At 40.3% G+C, this 19,359-nt stretch overlaps 2 protein-coding genes across 2 annotated transcripts in view; both read left to right on the top strand.

Moving 5' to 3' along the window:
• The window catches only part of LOC135211783 (lon protease homolog 2, peroxisomal-like), a 118,069-nt gene extending 99,780 nt beyond the window's left edge, over positions 1-18,289 (top strand). The window contains exons 3-4 of the mRNA XM_064244995.1: positions 6,042-6,126; positions 18,092-18,289. Of these exons, the coding sequence (XP_064101065.1) occupies positions 6,042-6,126; positions 18,092-18,289 (283 nt within the window). The remainder of the gene's footprint in view (positions 1-6,041; positions 6,127-18,091) is intronic.
• LOC135212072 (lon protease homolog 2, peroxisomal-like) overlaps positions 1-19,359 on the top strand; it is a 249,420-nt gene that overhangs the window by 99,551 nt on the left and 130,510 nt on the right.

Here is a 19,359-nt window from a genome sequence, read left to right on the forward strand (position 1 = left end):
CCTGTGGAGGAACTGAAGGGGCACTGACACCGACAAGTTCTTGACTTTCGTTTTCGCCCACGGGCCGGAGTCGATTCTTTAGAATCAGAGGGAACTGATTGGATAATTTGTCCCTGACCTGACATTTGCTCGTGTTAGCGCCAGATTCTGGTCAGGTCGTTTCTTTTTCAGTTTGGCTTTCATTAGGATGTTCGTCACTGATGCAAACTGAGCGAACCCAGGATCCTTTCCTGAGTCCTTCTTGACGCCAGTTTGTGACTTAGAAATTGCTTGACTGACTTCGCTATTTCCTTCCTCTTGGTTGATGGAATCGACAGAGTATGGGAGGATAGATTCCATGAATGCCCAGCCACTGAAAGTTTGACTCTGGAGTGAGTCTTGACTTGGTCCTGTTTATCTTGAAGGCCTAGATATTCCAGGAACTGAATCACTTTCAGTGTTGCTTTGTTGCATTCCTCGACTGTTGAAGCCCAGATCAACCAATCGTCGAGATACGCTACTACCATAATCCCTTGCGACCTGAGTTGTTGCACTACCACTTCCGCCAGCTTCGTGAACACCCTGGGTGCTACGTTGAGCCCGAAAGGAACTACCTTGAAGGAAGAATGTCTGGTCTCCTATCTTGAAGCCCAGATACGGACGGAAGTGTCTTGCAATAGGGAATATGATAGTAAGCGTCTGTAAGATCGATAGAGGTGGTGACGGCCCCACGGGGAAGTAAGGTCCGCACCTGCGAGATCGTGAGCATCTTGAACTTGTCGCAGCGAATGGCTAAGTAAAGCGGGACAAAGTCTAAGATTACCCTTCTTTTTTGTGAGCCTTTCTTTGGCACGCTGAACAAGCGACCTTGAAATTTTAATCTTTTGTACTCGCTATAGCTCCTTTCTAAGGAGGATCCTCCGCGTACTCTGTCAATTCCTTGGAAGGAAGTTGACGGAAAGGTCTGGATGGAGGTGGGTTCGCTAACCAGCTCCAACCCAGGCCTTTTTGAGACAATGCTCTGAGCCCACTTGCTGAAGTTCCACCGTGGCGAAAGTGAAAACAGCCTCCCTCCTACCTGAATTTCCTCATTGGTTCTGGTAGCCTCCTCGGCCTCCTCTGAAGTGTTTTTCCCCTATTAAAGGGACCTCCCGATCCTCTCCCACGAAAGGAACGCTTACCTCTGCCTCCCTTACCCGAGCGGTCTACTTCTGTGAGGCTTGACCCTCGAAGACCTGGTTGTAGGCCGGAGAGAGGGCATAAGAGGTGGAGGGCTGAGGCTGAGGAGAGATAACATAAATCGGCTGCGACTGAGCCTTTGAGGGTGGAAGGTTGGGCTGTTTGCACTAAAGAGCAGCCGGAACTTGCTGAGAGAAGCGTGGCTGCTTCTTCTGGTAGGGCTGGAAACGTCTAGGTTTCCTTTGAGCCTTACCCTTACCGGCTTGGTCCTGTCGTCTCTTGGCCGTAAGAACCCCAACGGTCTTTAAGGGTCTGGTTCAATCTTGTAGCCTCTGACTGAACTCCTTAACCATCGCTTCTGGGAAGAGGTCTGCTCCCCAGATGCTTGACATGAGCAACTTATTCGGCTCGTGCCGAATTGTTGCTCTGTAGGACATGTTTCTACAATTCGTCCTAGCAGTGGCGAACTCAAAACATGTCAGACTGCACCGTTTGAGTCAGAGATTTGGTAAAAAGCTTGAAGAGCGGTTCCGACCCATAGGCAATGGTAGCCACCTCGTCATAGCCATGGAATTAATAGACCTGGCTAATCGCGATTTGGCATCAAATTCCGCCTGAATAAGGCTATCTGGAAGCCTAGGTAGCTTCTCACCAAACTGCTCATAGCACAGTCTGGTTTGAGTTTGCCAGCTGAGAAGGTGTTAGGTAAATCTTCCCATAATTCACCGGCTGAAGGAAGCAACGGAGATGTAGGATCTGCTTCCTTCAGTTGAGGCATGGAGTCCCCCTTCTGGGCTGCTGGAATAGTAGTCGTCGCGATCTTTGTCAGGAAAGGGAGCGGAGTACTCTCTTCCATTGTAAAGATCGTAAAACGGACTTTTAAAGGGTTGGATTTTCTTTGTGTTGGAACAATCCATGTCCTCATAGGCACCTGAGCCATTCTCTTTGAGCTGGTCACGTGAATAGAGGACTGTCTCCTTTGGAACTTTTATCAATCCCGAGTCATGGCTGCGGCTGTGAGCCTGGCGTAGCCTATATAAACGGGGGCTGAAGGTCTTCCGGGTAGAAAACTCGAAGTCCTCAATCCTCCGAGTTTCCACATTCCGGGATAGAGATTAGTCCGTCTTGGAAAGGGGGCGTATGACGCTACTCTCCACGGGTTGTTCATTGAGAACGGAGGGTAGAGAGTCATACGGGGGGGAAAGTTGAGCTCCACCTGTGCTGAAAGGTGGAGGAGAAGTCAGAGGAGCTTGGCTCAGTCCGCTATGATGTTGTCCTGAGAAGTAATTCTATCAGACAACGAGAGATCATTTGTTCCATGCTATTTTTCAGAGACCCAACCAGATCTCCCACTTGTTGTAACAGACCAGCGTTGGAGTCCAAAGCCGGAGCTGCAGCGGAGGTGGAAGGGTGGCTCGAACTGGAACCAAGGGTAGTGAGACTGACGACTCCGCTGGAGTGCGAGATCTCTCCCTGGAGGATCTACTCCTCGAGGACTTAGAGCCGGACCCAGAAGCTTTAGATCTCTCTGCTCCGAGGTTCCTAGTCGGAGACTTACGAGAGGAGGATGACGCCGAAGCTGTCTTCTTAGACGACGACGACGTCTTCGTCAAGGTTTTTCACCGCTTTTGACCTTTGACCTTAGGTCTAACTGAAGCGTCAGGAGAAGTATAAAAAGTTCATTACCCGTATAGCCTTGGAAGGATGGAGAGTTGCAGGAGTAGAAGAACCAGTTGCAACCCAAGGGTCTATCCCTTGGGTGTCCAACGAACTTACCTCGACCAACAGGTCGTCTACACCTACATAGGTTCCACATTAATATCAAGCGTCGCGACTTCCGAGGAGATGTCCTGGCCTTGGTCCGACAACGAGGCAGCCAGCTGTTGCTGGATGAAGGCGATAGTCGGGCCCGCCTCTGCTGATGGTCGACGTAGCCTGTCGCCTTGCCTCCGGGGAAGATTAGTACCGCCAACCTCTTCTCAAGGATGTAGGGCATACCCTTGGCGGCGTTCTTCCCGAAACCGCCGACCACCCCGGCCCGCAGGGTTGCCAATGCGGTATCCCTCACAGCCGGAGCCTGGAAGAGAGGGTATTGATTAGATTTAAGAATAACTTAAAACTAAAATCAACTTAAAGCTTAACTTAAAATTATAGGGGCTATAAGATCCCTTGAATTTTACTTAAGTTAGTAATTGATGTAAAACTTAAGCACTAAAACAAAAAGAGAACCAGTACCGGAGTTGGAATACTTGTACCCCGTCTAAGAGCTGGCTCACCAGATCGTAACAGATGGTACACGTTTCGTGGTACCAGACCTGGATGTCCCCCGTGCGGAGTCGCGCATGGAGCATGGGACCGGCGGAAACTTCGTGTCCACAAGGGTCCTGAAGTGTGGCGGCGCATCCCGGATGCTCACAGTTGGTGGTCTGTAAGTGAAAAGACACATGAGTATCTTAAAGACTATCACTTACAGGCTAAAAGGACAGAAGAAACTCCGTTGCATGCCGGAGCTCGGAAAAATTTGGGCATAACCCCTCCCTTAAACGCCTGAATAGGCTATAACCCCGGAGAGAGATCCTGGTGGGGACAGGTAAGGGAGGGGGGATGGTTTAAAGTAACTTAAGATAAACTTAATAGTTTTAACGTAACAAAACTTAAACCTCCAAAGCTCGAACGTACCGGACTAAATCCAGTGCGTGGCGGAGTGTTGTAACTCAGCGAGACGGAGAGGTTAGAAAGGGGACCAACTGTATGTTCCGGTCCACTCTGCTGGGTGGACTAGCACCTTTCCTTTTCCCGCTGGATGCCAGGACTCCGGTTGGTAAAGGAGCCCTAGTAAGGTGGGAAAGAGCGACGAGGACATACAGACTCAAGCTAGCAACGGAGCGACGGGGTAGCAAAGGAGGGGGGAAAGGCCAGTCCCCCCCCACCTTACCATCCGGCCGGACCGAGAAGCCGGAGAGGTCGAGTCCAGCTGGGTCTGTCCCGTCCCTCTACCCCCTCCGCCTGGGGGGGGAGAGGGAGCAGGCTCGGGTAGCGGAGCGAGCATGGGTAGACCAACCCACCCCCCCCGACTCTATGGAGAGCAAGGAGGGGGGAAGGTGACTGGACAGGCGTCTGGCTGCCTCGTGATCATGTAGGCCCACGAGGCGGTACGAACAAAACAAAAACAACTAAGCCTAGAACAAACCAACTGATCAGAGAGATGCTATCGGGTAAGCAACTATCGGGAAGCGAACTGATGAGCGGTAGCATAAGGGCAACCAATGGACCGAAACCAATGATCAGAGAGATGCATGGGGAAGCAACCGAACTGATGAGCCGGTAGCATGTAGGCCCAATGGCCATGACCTAGGCTAAAGTAATCCAGACGCCTACTAACCTAACAAATATCATAAATAAAACAAATGAATAATAATAATGAAAGAAAGAAAACAAACTTAGTAGGAGAAAAAATCCAGGAGTGTACGACTAACCCGAAGGCAAGTCTACCACTCAAAGCTAGCCGAGGCCGATACTAAGAGCCGTGGCTAAGGTCTGGATAGAAGGAGCCTACATAAGGTAAAAGACATGCATGCATGACCAAAACCGTGTAGACCGTACCCTAAACAAAGCGGATAATAAAATAGAGCGTACATAAGGAAGGGGGTGTTCTGGGTATGGGTGACCAAGAACGAACCCACCACGAGGCAGAACCATGCCTGCCATGCTTCCGACCTAGAGTTCGTATTTATACCTAAAAAACGGCAAATACGGCTCAGGCCGGAAAAAACCAACTAACAATAAATACTGAGTACTTAACTTAGCTGCTGCGATGGCTGCACGCTCCATGGTAAATAAATCCAACGAAAGGGCACAAAAAACACCGAGAGAAAAAGGCACGTGTGATCGTGTGCGCTAACTGAAAAGGATGACCACCAGAGGCGCAGCAGTCGGCAGCATGGGATGGAGTAGTAGTAGTACTTGCTGCCCACTCTGTGGGTCGGCTCTCCTCTTGGAGGGATTTTGTAGTGGGAGAATTCTATTGGCATTTGGCTCGTGGTAGTGGTCTCACTCGCCATAGTGTTCATACCGACACCCTCTTGGAGGTGAGCGAGTCAGTTATACTGACCTTTTTTCTTTATTTATTTATTCTCTGGTATGTGTTATTATTTATACCCTAGAAATAATAGATTAAAGGATATTTCGCGCAGCGACACGAGCTGGAGCCCAGAAATATGGGTTGGTATTAAGGAAAGGGGCTTTATTCTATAGCATTGCTGTTGTGGGCCATACACAGTTGATCCATAGTTACGTGATGGGTGGATGAAATCAGCATTTCTATGACGATTGCTTCAGTCCCACCGACTGTTGAATGTTTGCCGCTTGAATGCCCGCCTCCATGAATTGAGCAGCTGTTTTCTGTCAGACAGTAGGGTCATGAATGGTAATTATAAGCTGGTTGAAGTATAGAGGATATAATGCTAAATTTTAGTGGATTTTATTATGGTTACAGAAGATGGTCTTCTGGAAAGGTGCATCCTTTGATATTCCTTAATTTGGAAAATGTTTTTATTATTGTGCTCTAGCTGGTCTGTTGTAAAAAAATTTTATAGGCTTTTAATATATTATTTTTCATTACACATTATTTCGTAAAGTATTTTGCCATTTGATATATCTTGACAGATTCTTGTTTTATTTAGTTTTTAAATTAATGTAATGATGTTTTGTTTTATTTTGTATAAAACAAAAAAAAAAAAATATGTACATCTTCAGCATTCTGGTAGTTAACCAGTCCTTACATTTAAAGGTTTTTTATGGTTTGTATAAAAACTTGATTATTTTTTCATTATTTGAAATCCAAAGTTTGTGATTACAGTTTAACTGTATTATTATATTTGCAGCATCAACTTGGTTAGATCACGCTTGACCACTGGCAACAGGTTAAGGAACACTATCATTGGCATCGTTACCAAGGAGATCAGAAAGGTATATTACTTGTAATTTCTTGGTACAGTCTTAGCCTCTTCATAAACTAAAAGTACTTGGGCAAAATTTATTAATCATTGTTTTAAAGATTAACTCAAGATTTAATAACTTTTTATATTCCTTTTCAGGAACCTACTTGTTATCTATCCATCCATAATTTGCCAGTCTAATGCATACTGCCCTGTATGTATGTAGTTTTAGCCCAGATTCGTTTTTCTTTATACTTATCACTGAAGCATACTCAAAATCTGCACAGTTTTTTAGTCTGGAGATTGAGCAAGTCCAGAGTTACACAGTTATCTTTGAAGGCTAACAAAAGTGATCCGATTATTATAACCAAGATTTCTTGAGTTGCACTTGGGTTTAAAATAGCCCTATGCTACAGATTCAGGCAACTAAATGGCAGCCTTCCAGCCTTGTTGAGTTTAGTACTGCATTCACATAATATATACTGGTATGATTCTAAAATATTTTGTTGAATACTGTTCATTTTTTGGTGTTGAATGAGATATGAGGGGTAACTGTTTTAAAGAGGAACTTCTGGTTAATTGCCATTAGATTTTGTCAAACAGAACTTTTAATAAGCTAAAAAATTAAGATATTGCTCAAATCTATATGTAATTCCATTTTTTTAACTTCAAAATAGCGTCGAGGTACTTCAATGGAGAGTGCCATTTATCCAGGATTTGACTATGTTGCTCTCTGGCGGATTAATACCGATGACGAGCACAGCGAAGCACGCCCATTGTATTGTATTCGTCCTCGGTATTGCCCTCGTGTTTAATGTCAATTGTCATTCAAATAGCGTCAATTATGCCAACTTGTATGGTGTTTGGTTGTGCCAATACTTCTGGCAAGTGTCCGAAAGGCATATCATTCCACAGGATTCTGTCAAATTGAGATAAATCAAGTCGCTGGCTGATTGCTCTTCGGAGGGAGGATATCATCATCAAAACTTTTCAACCTACGAAGCAAACCGTTGTCTGTTCGGACCATTTCTTGCCAACAGATTTAAAAGGTGACATTAGGAGCAGTTTATTAAGTATGGCTATGAAATTTATATTAAATGTTTTGGGAACTTAATTTCCCTCTGAACAGACCACAGTACCGACAAAGATAGGGTGGCTATCTACCGCTATCTATACTATGGTGCCTCCACTTGTATGCATTTGAATTTAAAGTTATTCTTGTGAATCGCCATGCGCATGGTGTGATGGTGTGAACGGCAGTTTTCGAACGTGTGTGTGTGTCCATGAATTGGTAGGGCCTTCACTTAGTCCTTTTTAAGTAGTTTAATTAATAGGATTATAGAATTCAGGGCTGTATGCCTAACTATGACTACTTCAGACTCCTTTTTTATTTACCATTTCAATCATATATTTTCAGCTGACAAATACAAACCAAAAAGGATATTATCTGAAGATGCTGTACCCTCGGTTTTTGTTTCGCCTGTCTGTGCCTATACGGCATGACATCACGCATAACAGATGAGCCACAAAATGGTGGCACCCATGGTGCAATAGAAAATTGCTTTTAAAAAATAAGAAAACGCCACTTTCAAAAAATATTTTTCACCAAGAGTACTTAAATGGAATTATTCTACATATGGAACAGCTAAAATGCAACCAGAAGTTCCCCTTTAATATTTTCAAATGAAGAGGGTTTGAAGTCAGTCAGCAAAGTTACCTGTTTGTTACTATCTGCCTTGATTGGAAAATTCTTACTATACCATTTAATATTCTGGGGTGATATTTTGCCCGTATATTTTTGGACACATTCAAAGGTTTTTTAAATTTGGTGGGCTGTCCTTTTTGTATGAAGGAATGTGCCATATCAAATTTGTGGGGTATTGCTTTGTAACTAAGGCAGAAACATCCTAGATTTTTGTTTTTGGATGTATGTAGTCATATTCATCTTTCTATTTTTTCATTGTTATGGTCTAATAGAAGCAAATCCTACCTTCTCTATAGCAATGGGGGGAGAGGGATAATTGGACAATAAAACTAACCTGTACTTATCTTAGCTTTGTCAACTCCAACACAATGTCCTTCTAAGTATTTTGGACTAATGCTGCTTCACACCCATTACTTTGAAAATCCCAGAATTCTGAGAGTGGAGCACACTTCGTTCCCCAGATCAGAGGCATGATACTGATTCCTCTGCTTGACATTGCACAACCATGAAAAAGTCCTAGATTGGGCAAACCTCCAGTCAGATAGGAAGTCTACTCAGATCCTCTCACCCATCACATAGTAAGTCATCCTATTTAAAGACCGATGGTTTGTACAGTAGCTCACCGAGATAACGGATTTAAGCATCCGAGCCGGCCCCGCTATAAAAGAAACTCTGATATTTCATTGTATATATCCGTGAATGCTTGTTTGTTCTATAAAGTCCATGTATATTTTTACCCTGTACCCCTTAAACTACTGTAAAATGCTTATAACTGCCTTTTCAACAGTTCACTGCCTAATTTGGTGGTTCTAACAAAATTGATAAATTATCATTCTGAAACATTTAAAGATAATTTAAAACAGAAATATAGCCCAAACCATCCCAAAACCCCAAGAGTCATCTTATAGCAACTTGTGATAAAGCTTATATGTATGTACTATGCTATTTATATAAACAAAAAATAGTAGTACCCGTAAAGTAAGATACTAGCTGTTGCTGGTTTTAAAATATAAACTGCAGGACAGTAAAAAACTTTAGCATAATTTTTAGAGTTTAAAGCAGTGTAAAATTAATAAAGAAATAGTAAAAGTAAATTTGACCTATTTGTACAATAAACAAGGAAAATATTAGAATAAAATAAAAAATAGAAATTACCGTATATACTTGCGATTTTGTCGTGTATTTCATGTACTACTAACCGCTTTTCCTCCATCTCTGTATCCCATCTTCCAGTTAAAAATAAGTTAAAAATGTAAAAGATAATGATAAACATTATTGTTAGTGGTTTGTTATAACCAGGAAAGAAAACAACTGTTTTCCAAAGAACAACCTTATCGCATTTCGACCATTGCATGTTAGTAAACAATTACCATTGTTATGTTGCCAGTGACATTAAGTAGGGTAGGATATAGTAATATATTTGTACACTGTACCTTTTTCACCATGGAGAAAAGATCGGCAAGGAAATATGCTATGCCCTACTACTAAATTTAAGCTGCAAGTTGTAGATAAAGCTGAGAAACAGTGTTTCAGGCTGCATAATAACTAAATTATCGTGCAACGGCAACATGGATTAACTCCTGTAAACTTCGATATACCATCAGACTCGACCGTAAATTGAATTGGAGAGAAAGTATTTTAATAAAACTACTGAGCATGAAAGAACACATTTTACTGTTGTTTTCATGCCGATAAAAGATAAATACATAAAGCTCATATGATTAAATAAAGAGAAAATTTCAAACTGAATCTTGATTTTTAAAAAAATTAAAAAATATATAATATTACCCCGGACACTATCTACTAAAAAAAGTTAGTTCACAGCAAAACCTATTTGTTATATTTTGACTTAAAATACTTAAAAAACACTTGTATAAGAAAATACTATACCCCTTTTATGCCTTTGATATAGAGGATCAAGAGATTCATTTACCCACTATCGAGAAGCAAGAAAATTGCTCTGAATTGAGTTAAATACAGTTAAATAAACTTACCTCGTAATTGTCCTCAGTTGATTTCCAAGCCAAAACATTGATCACTATGTCTGAATTTGATAATACAATAATATGAGAATACATACAGTATATTGGATACAGTGAAGTAAAGCATAACTTTTTAAAAGAGCCATGGTGTTTGATAATATGATACTAATGGTGAATATTACATATTTGGCGCTAGATCCTGGAGGCAAAAACCCCAAATTGATATTATCATTTTGCACCAACATATCCAGAAGTGGGATATACCCACGGTATCTCGGTGTGCTACTGTATTTGTGTAGGAACAAGTGACAAATTTAAAAAGTATTTTGTATTTTTCCTAACATACAAACCTGAATCTTGACATAAACTACCCACCTCTAGCCACCCCTCATTCTGTTACCTGGCTATAAGGCAAGTGGTTTACACGATTCAGTGAAGGGAGGTGGTGAGGGTACCCCTCGCCCTTTCCCACTAGTATTGTAACTACCAAACAACAGGAAAAATACAAATTACTTTTAAAAATTTGCCATTTCATTCAGCTTTAGAAAATTTCATAACATCCCCTGACTCTAACAGAATCCTGTATCTAATGATTAACCCTCTTTACGCCGACTGGAGGACGTATTTTACATCTACATTTTTTGTCTCCCGTGTGCCGACTGGACGTATTTTACGTTGACTTACAAAAGTTTTTTTTAAAATTCGCGGAAAAATACTTATAGGCCTACCAGCCTAAAACTTTTTAATCAGCGCCTTGGGGGATGCTGGGAGTTTCACGGATCAAGGTGTTGTTTTGTTTACAATCGTTACGCAGGCGCGAAAGCGCGAATTTTTCTTTCTTGCCGCACTAATAGTATCTGAGACACATCTCGGAAATTATTTCGTCACTTTGACATAATTTTTGTACCATTGTAAATTAGCCGTTACATGAAGTATTATATAGAAAATGTGCGCATTTTTATGTAGAATACAACAATAAAATACTCCTGATTGTAGCTTTTATCAGTTTTGTTTTGAGATATTTTCAATATAAATAACGATAATTGCCAAAAATTTCAACCTTCGGTCAACTTTGACTCTACCGAATGGTCGAAAAACGCAATTGTAAGCTAAAACTCTTATATTTTAGTAATATTCAATCATTCACCTTAATTTTGCAACTAATTGGAAGTCTCTAAGCACAATTTATTTTCGATTTATGGTGAAAATTTATGAAAAAACTTTTTCCTTACATCCGCGTGGTAACTCTTCCAAAAGAAAAAATCATACATGCGATTGTGGTACTGTTTGCACCATTTTAAAATTAGTCGTTTATATAAAGTTTTATATATGGAAATGTGCGCAATTTCATGCCACAATATACAACTAAAAACAACCCATGGTTGTAGCTTTTATCAGTTTTGAAGATATTTCATATAAATAACGATAATTGCCAAAATTTCAACCTTTTCGGTCAACTTTGACTCTACCGAAATGGTCAAAAAAACGCAATTATAAGCTAAAAGCTTATATTCTAGTAATATTCAAGCATTTACCTTCATTTTGCACAAATTGAAAGTCTCTAGCACAATATTTCGATTTATGGTGAATTTATGAAAAAAATAACATTTTCTTTACGTCCGCAGCGGTAACTCTTCCGAAAAAATCATACGTGGCGATTGTGGTAATGTTTGCACCATTTAAATTAGCCGTTACATAAATTTTTATATATGGAAAATGTGCGCAATTTCATGTAGAATACAACAAAAAATAATTGAAGGTTGTAGCTTTTCTCATTTTTGAAATATTTGCATATAAATCACGATAAATAGAAAAAAAACCACGTTCGGTCAACTTTGACTCTACCGAAATGGTAAAAAAACGCAATTGTAAGCTAAAACTCTTACAGTGTAGTAATATTCAGTCATTTATCTTCATCTTGAAACAAATTTGAAGTCTCTAGCAAAAATATTTAGATTTATGGTGAATTAAAAAAAAATCTTTCCTTCTTCCTCCGTGCTCGGATTCTCCGCCACAAATCTCCGAAATGCGACGTACCATTCTTGTGGAATATTTGCTCCGTTTCATATTATTAGGCATTTCATAGAGTTTTATATATGAAAAATGTGCACAATTTCATGTAAAATAAAACAAAAAATATTTGAGGGTTGTAGCTTTTCTTATCCGAAATAATTGCATATAAAAAATATATATATAAAAAAAAATTCGACATTCGGTTCAACTTTAACTCGTCAGATATGGTCGAAAAATGCAATTGTAAGCTAATACTCTTACAGTATAGTAAACTAATTCAATCATTTGTCTTCATTGTTGAAAGAAATTGGAAGTCTCTAGGGACAATATTTAGATTTATGGTGAATTTTTGAAAAAAAAAGAAAAAAAAAAAAATATTTGTTTACGTGCCGCGCGTTATTAATTCATGCATTATTTTGTGATAATATTTTCTCTGTGTTGCTTTTATCGTTTTACAATGTGTTATATACCAAAATGATCGCAATTTAGTGTAAATTACAACGAAATAAAAAGTATCTTGTTTACCTTTAACCGCGCTTTGCGCACAGCGCGATTTGAATACATTTATATATGGAAATTTTGTTTTTGCGCTATCATATATCGCATTATTTTATATATGATAATGATAATTTTTTTCATTTCTGATGGTTGCATACTAAACTTCAGCCAATACACAAAAAAAGGAGCCAAAAAATGAACTCTTAATCTTAAAAACTAAGCGCGCTGTGATTTTTTGAAAAAAATATTTGTTCCACTTCCGCGCTCACTCTGAAACAACACCGGCACACGGGAGACAATTTTTTTTTTACCGCTTCGGCGTAAGAGGGTTAAGTATGTGTATTTGAATACAGTACAAGGCGCTTAGTTTTAATTATCTAACAGAATATGGCAATGCCAGTTAGTCAGCTGTAGGGAACTTTCCCCCATCATTTTATGGTTTATAAAAACTTTGCAGAGGTTGAATTTTCATGGTCTACCAATTGTATTGACATTTGGCTTACATACCTATAAACTTAGTGCAGATGGGTCGGTGCAAAACTTGTCTGATCTTGGAGAAGAAATTTTACTGTCTCCCCACCCCCCCATGTTTGGTTTTGGCAGATGTATTTACTACTGATGGTACTTATTCCCTTAGAGTCTTCTGTATGTAGAGCATTTACATTTAAGAGAAGCATGTCAATGTTGTTGTTGACCTTAAAAAGGCATATGGTACTAACTTGGAGACATGGTATTCTTTTTATGATTATAACTTTAGATCCGTGCCTTGATATTCTCTCTTATGCTCTTTGTACAAAGAACTTACCTTATCATTTGCCAGAGTAATAAATAAGAGAGATGACTAGATTAATATCAGCTTGAATTACAGTCAATACTGCACAGAAGATGGGAGACAAACCCTCGCTAGTTATGTACAGGGTTACGGGGCCTACAACACTCGTCTGGCAGAAGAAAGAGGACACCAAAAATGCAAAAATAATAAATATTTGAAGGTTTTTTTTTATGAAAAAATGCGATAAAAATGCAGTTTACTTAGTTTTTAATGCACCCAAAGCATAAAAGTAAGGTTTTCTTAGGAATTTTGACAATGTTTCGGCTTACGACGCGTCTCGAACGGAACCCCCGCTCGTAACTTAGGGACTGCCTGTACTTACTTTGTTTTATTCATGTATACATATATTCATAATTTGTGTATATATAGTTACTATTACAGTTGAAAATTCCTGCAGCGGCCATTAAAGATCAAAGGTGCCGAGGCTGTATGGTTGGACGACCCATGACGCATGCAAATAGATACCTTCTCAAATCCTACTGACTATTTGGGATTGAGCCATCAGTGGCCAATAAAGATCAAAGGTGCCGTGGCCGTATGGTCGGAAGGCCATGATGTATGCAAATAGATACCTTCTCACATCCCACTGACTATTCGAGATCGAGCCATCAGTGACCTTCAAAGATCAAAGATGCCGCAGCCGTATGGTCGGACGGCCATGAGGCCCTTGACGTTTGTCAGAGGGTAGAAGTGAGTTAACATCTCCTTGTGGCTGAACACAGCACATTAAAACTGGAGGGAAGAGAAAACCAAGAGTTTCTGGTTTTTATGGAGGAGGTGATTGATTTGATTAGTCAATTCAATAACCTGTCGGGGAGCACGGAGACACCTGCCAGCATGCTTCCCCCGGGGATTGACATGGTGTTTGGTTTGAAAAAGGATACGAAAGTGTATGAATTACCTTGTTCTAGTCATGTAGAGTCCATTTTACAACACGTAAAATGCATGGATTAATGGAAGGATATGGATACCTCTTAGTAATCGTATGCAGCCTGAATGGTGGGAAGTAGCATACTTTGGGTTGACTCCAGAAAACTTCAAACCTTTACAGGTAAGGAGAATTCCCATGTTTTATATACTTGTTGGAATAAGCTGGTTTCTTCCTATAAGAATATTGACCAAAAGCTTCGACTCTTACACAAGTAGTTAAAGTTAATCGAAAGCTTGGTTCCTTCGAAAGTACTGTAGAACCATTCTTCTTAATGAAATCGAATGGGAACTTAAGTCGAAAGAAAGAGGTGAATGGTCTTTCTTTCTTCATTTAAGGTAGCCAAGCCTAAGTAGGGGGCACTTGTTTAAAAAACCTAAGATGCTATAGCCAGGATAATTTGGGTCATACCTTTTAGCCTAACAAAGTGGTTATATTCGTAGCCTATTGCAGCTAGGTCGAGTTTACTGCCACTATCTTGGTTTCTCTGAGTAGTAGTTCTTAGCTTAGACTGTCCAAACTAACTGGTTTGGGTAATGTGCTGGCTTGGACCAACTAATGGTTGCAGTTTGGCTTTCGAACTTGCATTTACTATCTTAGATCAGTCTGAGTGGTACAATTCCTTAGCTTAGCCAGGGCCCCACTTAGCCTAACTCATAGGTTAGGTGGTTCTGACATACATGTCAACTTAGCCTAACTACTATCTTAGTTGGGCGATTAGTAAGGTTATAAGTATAGCCGAGTATAGACTAGTGCCTAGGCTACTCATTCGAAACACTTTTACCACCTCACCCTAGAAGGCTGTGGTTGTAGCCTAGCATGGATGGCCCAAACTTTCTTGAACGGCTTTACCCTAACCTAAGTCATTTAGCTTCTAGATTAAGCTAGTCTATACTAGCCTAGCCTAGTTAAGTGTACATCTCGAATGGACCCTAAGTGATGGAAGAGTTAGCCTAGCCTAATTGGAAGTGTTAACATAGCCTAACCTAACCAAACCAGGGTCCTAGCCTAATTGGAAGAGTTAACATAGCCTAACCTAACCAAACCAGGGTCAACCTGGTCTTCCCAACTTAAAATAAGTTAGTCAATTCTTAATTGACTATACCTACTTAGACTAGTCCAAGTGGTGGTTGGCTAGGTTAACCTGGAATCTGCAAATGGGTCTCTTCCATACTGGTTTAGTTTCTATATTGAAGTCATGAACCTAACATAGAGGGTTCGAGCTTCAGTTGGCTAGAGCAAGGCATTAGTACCTCATCATATCTGGAAGGGGAAAGTGGGGGGGTTTCCCATTCTTCAAGAATGAGGTAGGGTGAAGTGATGTTGGGTACAATTCTGGGCTAGGTTACTCGAGAATAGCACCATGATGGTTTCTGGCAATATAGGATTTCCCTTTGGAGGGTAGCACATTGAACATATGCCCATATATTGTAACAGGTCACCGCATAAGGTGTTTCGTGGTTGGGATCTTAGTTTTTACAAAAACACTGAGCTGTTTAATAGCTCCTAGGCTCAGGGCTGGCCTAAAGGATTGGATATTTTTTACGTGGCTAGGAACCAATTGGTCACCTAGCAACGGGACCTGCAGCTTATTGTGGGATGAGAACCGCACTATATCGATAAATTATTTTCTATTGCCAGAAATAAGTTCTTTGATTCCGCAATGGCTGAGATGGGAGTAGGACCTCGGACCATGGTTTGGCAGATTGAGTGCACAAACCACTCGTCCAGAGAGAACTCATATAATGGAAAAACCATGTAATAACTGTCTCGGGTTTCACCCTTCGAGGAGTCTGAGGGTTCCATTTGCGATACTGGGAATAACCTGCAGGTTACGCAAACTCTAGGTTCTACCTGTTCCGCCATGTTCTGGACGGAAGGATGGGTTCCAGTAATTAAGGAGGACCCAGGATGAGTGACTGATAAAGTTATCGTAGCACAATCATTGCTACCAGGTTCGTGTGGGGAAGAGGCACCACCGATAGTAGATTTAATATCTCAAGGTTCTGGAGGTTGACCAGTATCCCCTTTTGTAATAACAATAGTTCTCAGTTTTGTGTGTAGAGTGTCATCTCGAACGTAACACGACTCCAAAGGTCGTTAGCTCACATATACAGAATGACTCTTTGGCTGTGACTGCCTGTTTAGTGAACGTTTCTGTCCATTAAAGGCATTCGGTCAGTAGACGATCTGTTGGAGAGGTTGTCAGAACAGAGGGAAGAATCTCTGTATTTACATGTTTACATGCATGGTGATATACTTTGGACTGGTGATTGGGCATGTGAATATCGCTTCACACTGACTAATCTTCAGATGAATCAGAGCAGTGAACTGGATGGGACACTAAGAACTCCGATCTGATAAGTTGGAAAACATACTCTGTTATCAGAGTACCCTTGAACGACTACCACCAGGGGACAATACATTCAGTCACGTTACAGGAAACTGGGGAGGGGGGGATGGGGAGGTCTTCCTCTGACCTTGGTAGAGGGGTGGGGAGTACTCAATAACCAGGGTTTTGATGTAGACTCAAAAGTAGTCTGGAACATCAGTTCTAATTGGCCTCGGAATCCGGGATAATAAGTCAATGCAGCAGAGGTCATGATGACAGATACATTTCTTAGTCATGCTCAATACGGTGTGAGTATGTGTGAGGGACTTCAGCAGGGCCGGCTTTGACTTGTCAAAGTACTCCGTGGTTATAGAAAGAACACTAGTCACCTAGAACATTGAGGTGGTAGATGTAAAGGACAGGCCAAACAGAGGCGATCGGTCAGCCTACTCCTTGTTTGTCAAGTTGTACCAATGAGGTTATACAGAAGAGAAGGTCATCAGAGGAATATGGGCCTTCTGGCTTTTAAGAACATATCTGTTAAAATGATCGTGACGGTTGGTCTGTGACTGTATCGAAGCTCAAAATTGAGCAATTTTAAGGAGGTGTCTGTCTGTTCAGTGAAATTTGGAGATGGGTTTTTTCTTTGTTATGAAAACCACTTTCAATTTCCTGTAATATATATATACGTATATGGTTGCCCAGAGGTCCTTGGACTCAATTTCCTTGGGTCCTTTGGTGGCTGCTCAACAGGTGTAACTCATCCAGTACCCCTGGCAGGTCAGTTGGTATCTTGTCTAAGATGATGGCATGGATGTGAAATGGAGGAGTTAACTGGCCTCTTTCCTTTTCAGATTTATGACTCCTTCTTTACTTAAGAAGCTGGAACGGACAAGGTACAGGTGAGTGAAGTGGCCATACTGTTAGGGTTTGTATCAGTAAGATACCTATCAGTAGCAGGACATTCCTCTCTTTAGCAAGGGGGAGAGGAATAATGATAAACCTACATGAGTGAATGAATTGGTTTGTTAGGGGAACAGATCTTCTTATCTTCCTCGGACGCAATGAACTATGACATTGTGGTAAAAACCCAGAAGTCTTACTCTATGATATTCATATATGTCTCAGATTCGGAAAATACCGGTCAGTTGTTTCGTAGAATTCTGGTATTCAGAAAAAAAACTGATCAAAGGTGCAAACTCCCAGTTGGTTAATAGTACTTACTCCCACAAAAGTAAGTGGGTCTATCCTAATGTTAAGACCGAAGGTTTGTTTCGTATATGAACAAATGGACAAATTTGTAACTAATTTGTATTTTTCATAACTTACAAAACCTGATGGATCGGTTAACATACAAAGGCCCACCTCTAACCACCCCTCATCAACTAACCAAAAACCTGGGTTGGAAGAATAACTAACGGGATTACGAGTTAATGAGGGGTATGTGTGTGGCTCCACATGCCTCGTGACCAAGCACAGATACCAATAGTCCCATGCGTACACAATTATTTTAAACTTTACCGGTTTCCAGCTGGCGCTGAGTATTTATCCTAATGTTAAGACCTCAGGTTTGTAATAGTTACTATTAGAGTTGAAAATTGCTGTTGTCCATATACGTAGATTATTTGTACATACTAGCAGTCTGTGTATGTTTATGGAAGAGGGAATAGGACATTTTTGTATTATGAAATATTTTATTATTACAGGAGTCTCAACTTGGCTCGCTCCATGAGATTGGCACAGCTGCATTGGTTGTGCAGGTGACTGGTACCAATTGGCCACGTCCATCGTACACGCTTCTGGTTATGGAGTATGTAGATTTAAATTGTTATCCATCATCCAAGAACATTCCTTTACCCTGTGGGTTGGGGCAGTTATGCAGATTGATTATAACAAAAGTTTAGCGAATGATGGTGGTAAGTTTGTTGTTAAGATTTTATAAAATAATAGAAATACCTTTAGAAGTTCCTTGAATATAATTTTTTTTAAACAAAATTTAAAATTTGGGATGAATTTCACCTAGGGCTGTTAGGTGTGATTGGCATTCAAAATGAACAAAAGAATAATGCTTGGCTGATGTGGAATGTTTACATTAACGTTACAGTGTAACCTCTGTTTTCGTACATAATCCGTTCCAGAACCTCCCACGAAACCACCGAAACAATAATTCCCATAAGAATAATGTAAATACAATTGAGGCGCCCAGCGGAGCAAGGGCGCAAGCATCGTTTTCTACAAACTGAGAAAAATGCATTTAAAGTTTTCAAACATCAAAATCTTTAAAACCAACCATACAATTTTAATCTAGTCTTGACCATTTTAAAGGGCATTTATCTGGGTATCTTATATCCAAAAATAATGCCATTATTATGTTATACTTAAGCTATAGTATAAAATGTAACGTTAAGTAGTGTGCCGGCTTGTTATTTCACCTGATCATAATGATTTTTGCCGTTGAATATCCTTATTTTGGACATTTATTAATTATTAACATCACAGCATATAAGGATAAATGTTATGTAAAAAAAAGTCATGTTAAACACCAAAAAACATAAAAACGTTCAATATAAAAATAAAAGTTTGTTATAATCAAACATCAATATTGATCAAACCAACCATATGTTTTCATCATTTTAAAGAATATTTATCCCATACCATATTTCCAACATTATGGCATTATTATATGATCTTAAGCTATAGCATAAAATGTAAGGTAAAAGTACAGTGCGCAGGCTTGCTATTTTTCTTGATTATTTCGATAGTTGCGGTTTAATTTAATTCTTTGACCATATCTTAGTTATTGACACTACAGCACAGTTCTCAAAAAAAAAGCAGTGTCTTTGTCTGCTTGTCAACATGATTATCCTCGATGTCATGGTTAATGCAACTCATTATCTCAATAAGTTGTGCATCTGCTTGGGTGTCGGCAATGTTTGTTACAGATCGAAACAACATCCTTAAGATCATCACTGTC

Source organism: Macrobrachium nipponense, chromosome 40 (genome assembly GCF_015104395.2).
Source record: "Macrobrachium nipponense isolate FS-2020 chromosome 40, ASM1510439v2, whole genome shotgun sequence".
NCBI classification, from domain to species: Eukaryota; Metazoa; Arthropoda; class Malacostraca; order Decapoda; family Palaemonidae; genus Macrobrachium; species Macrobrachium nipponense.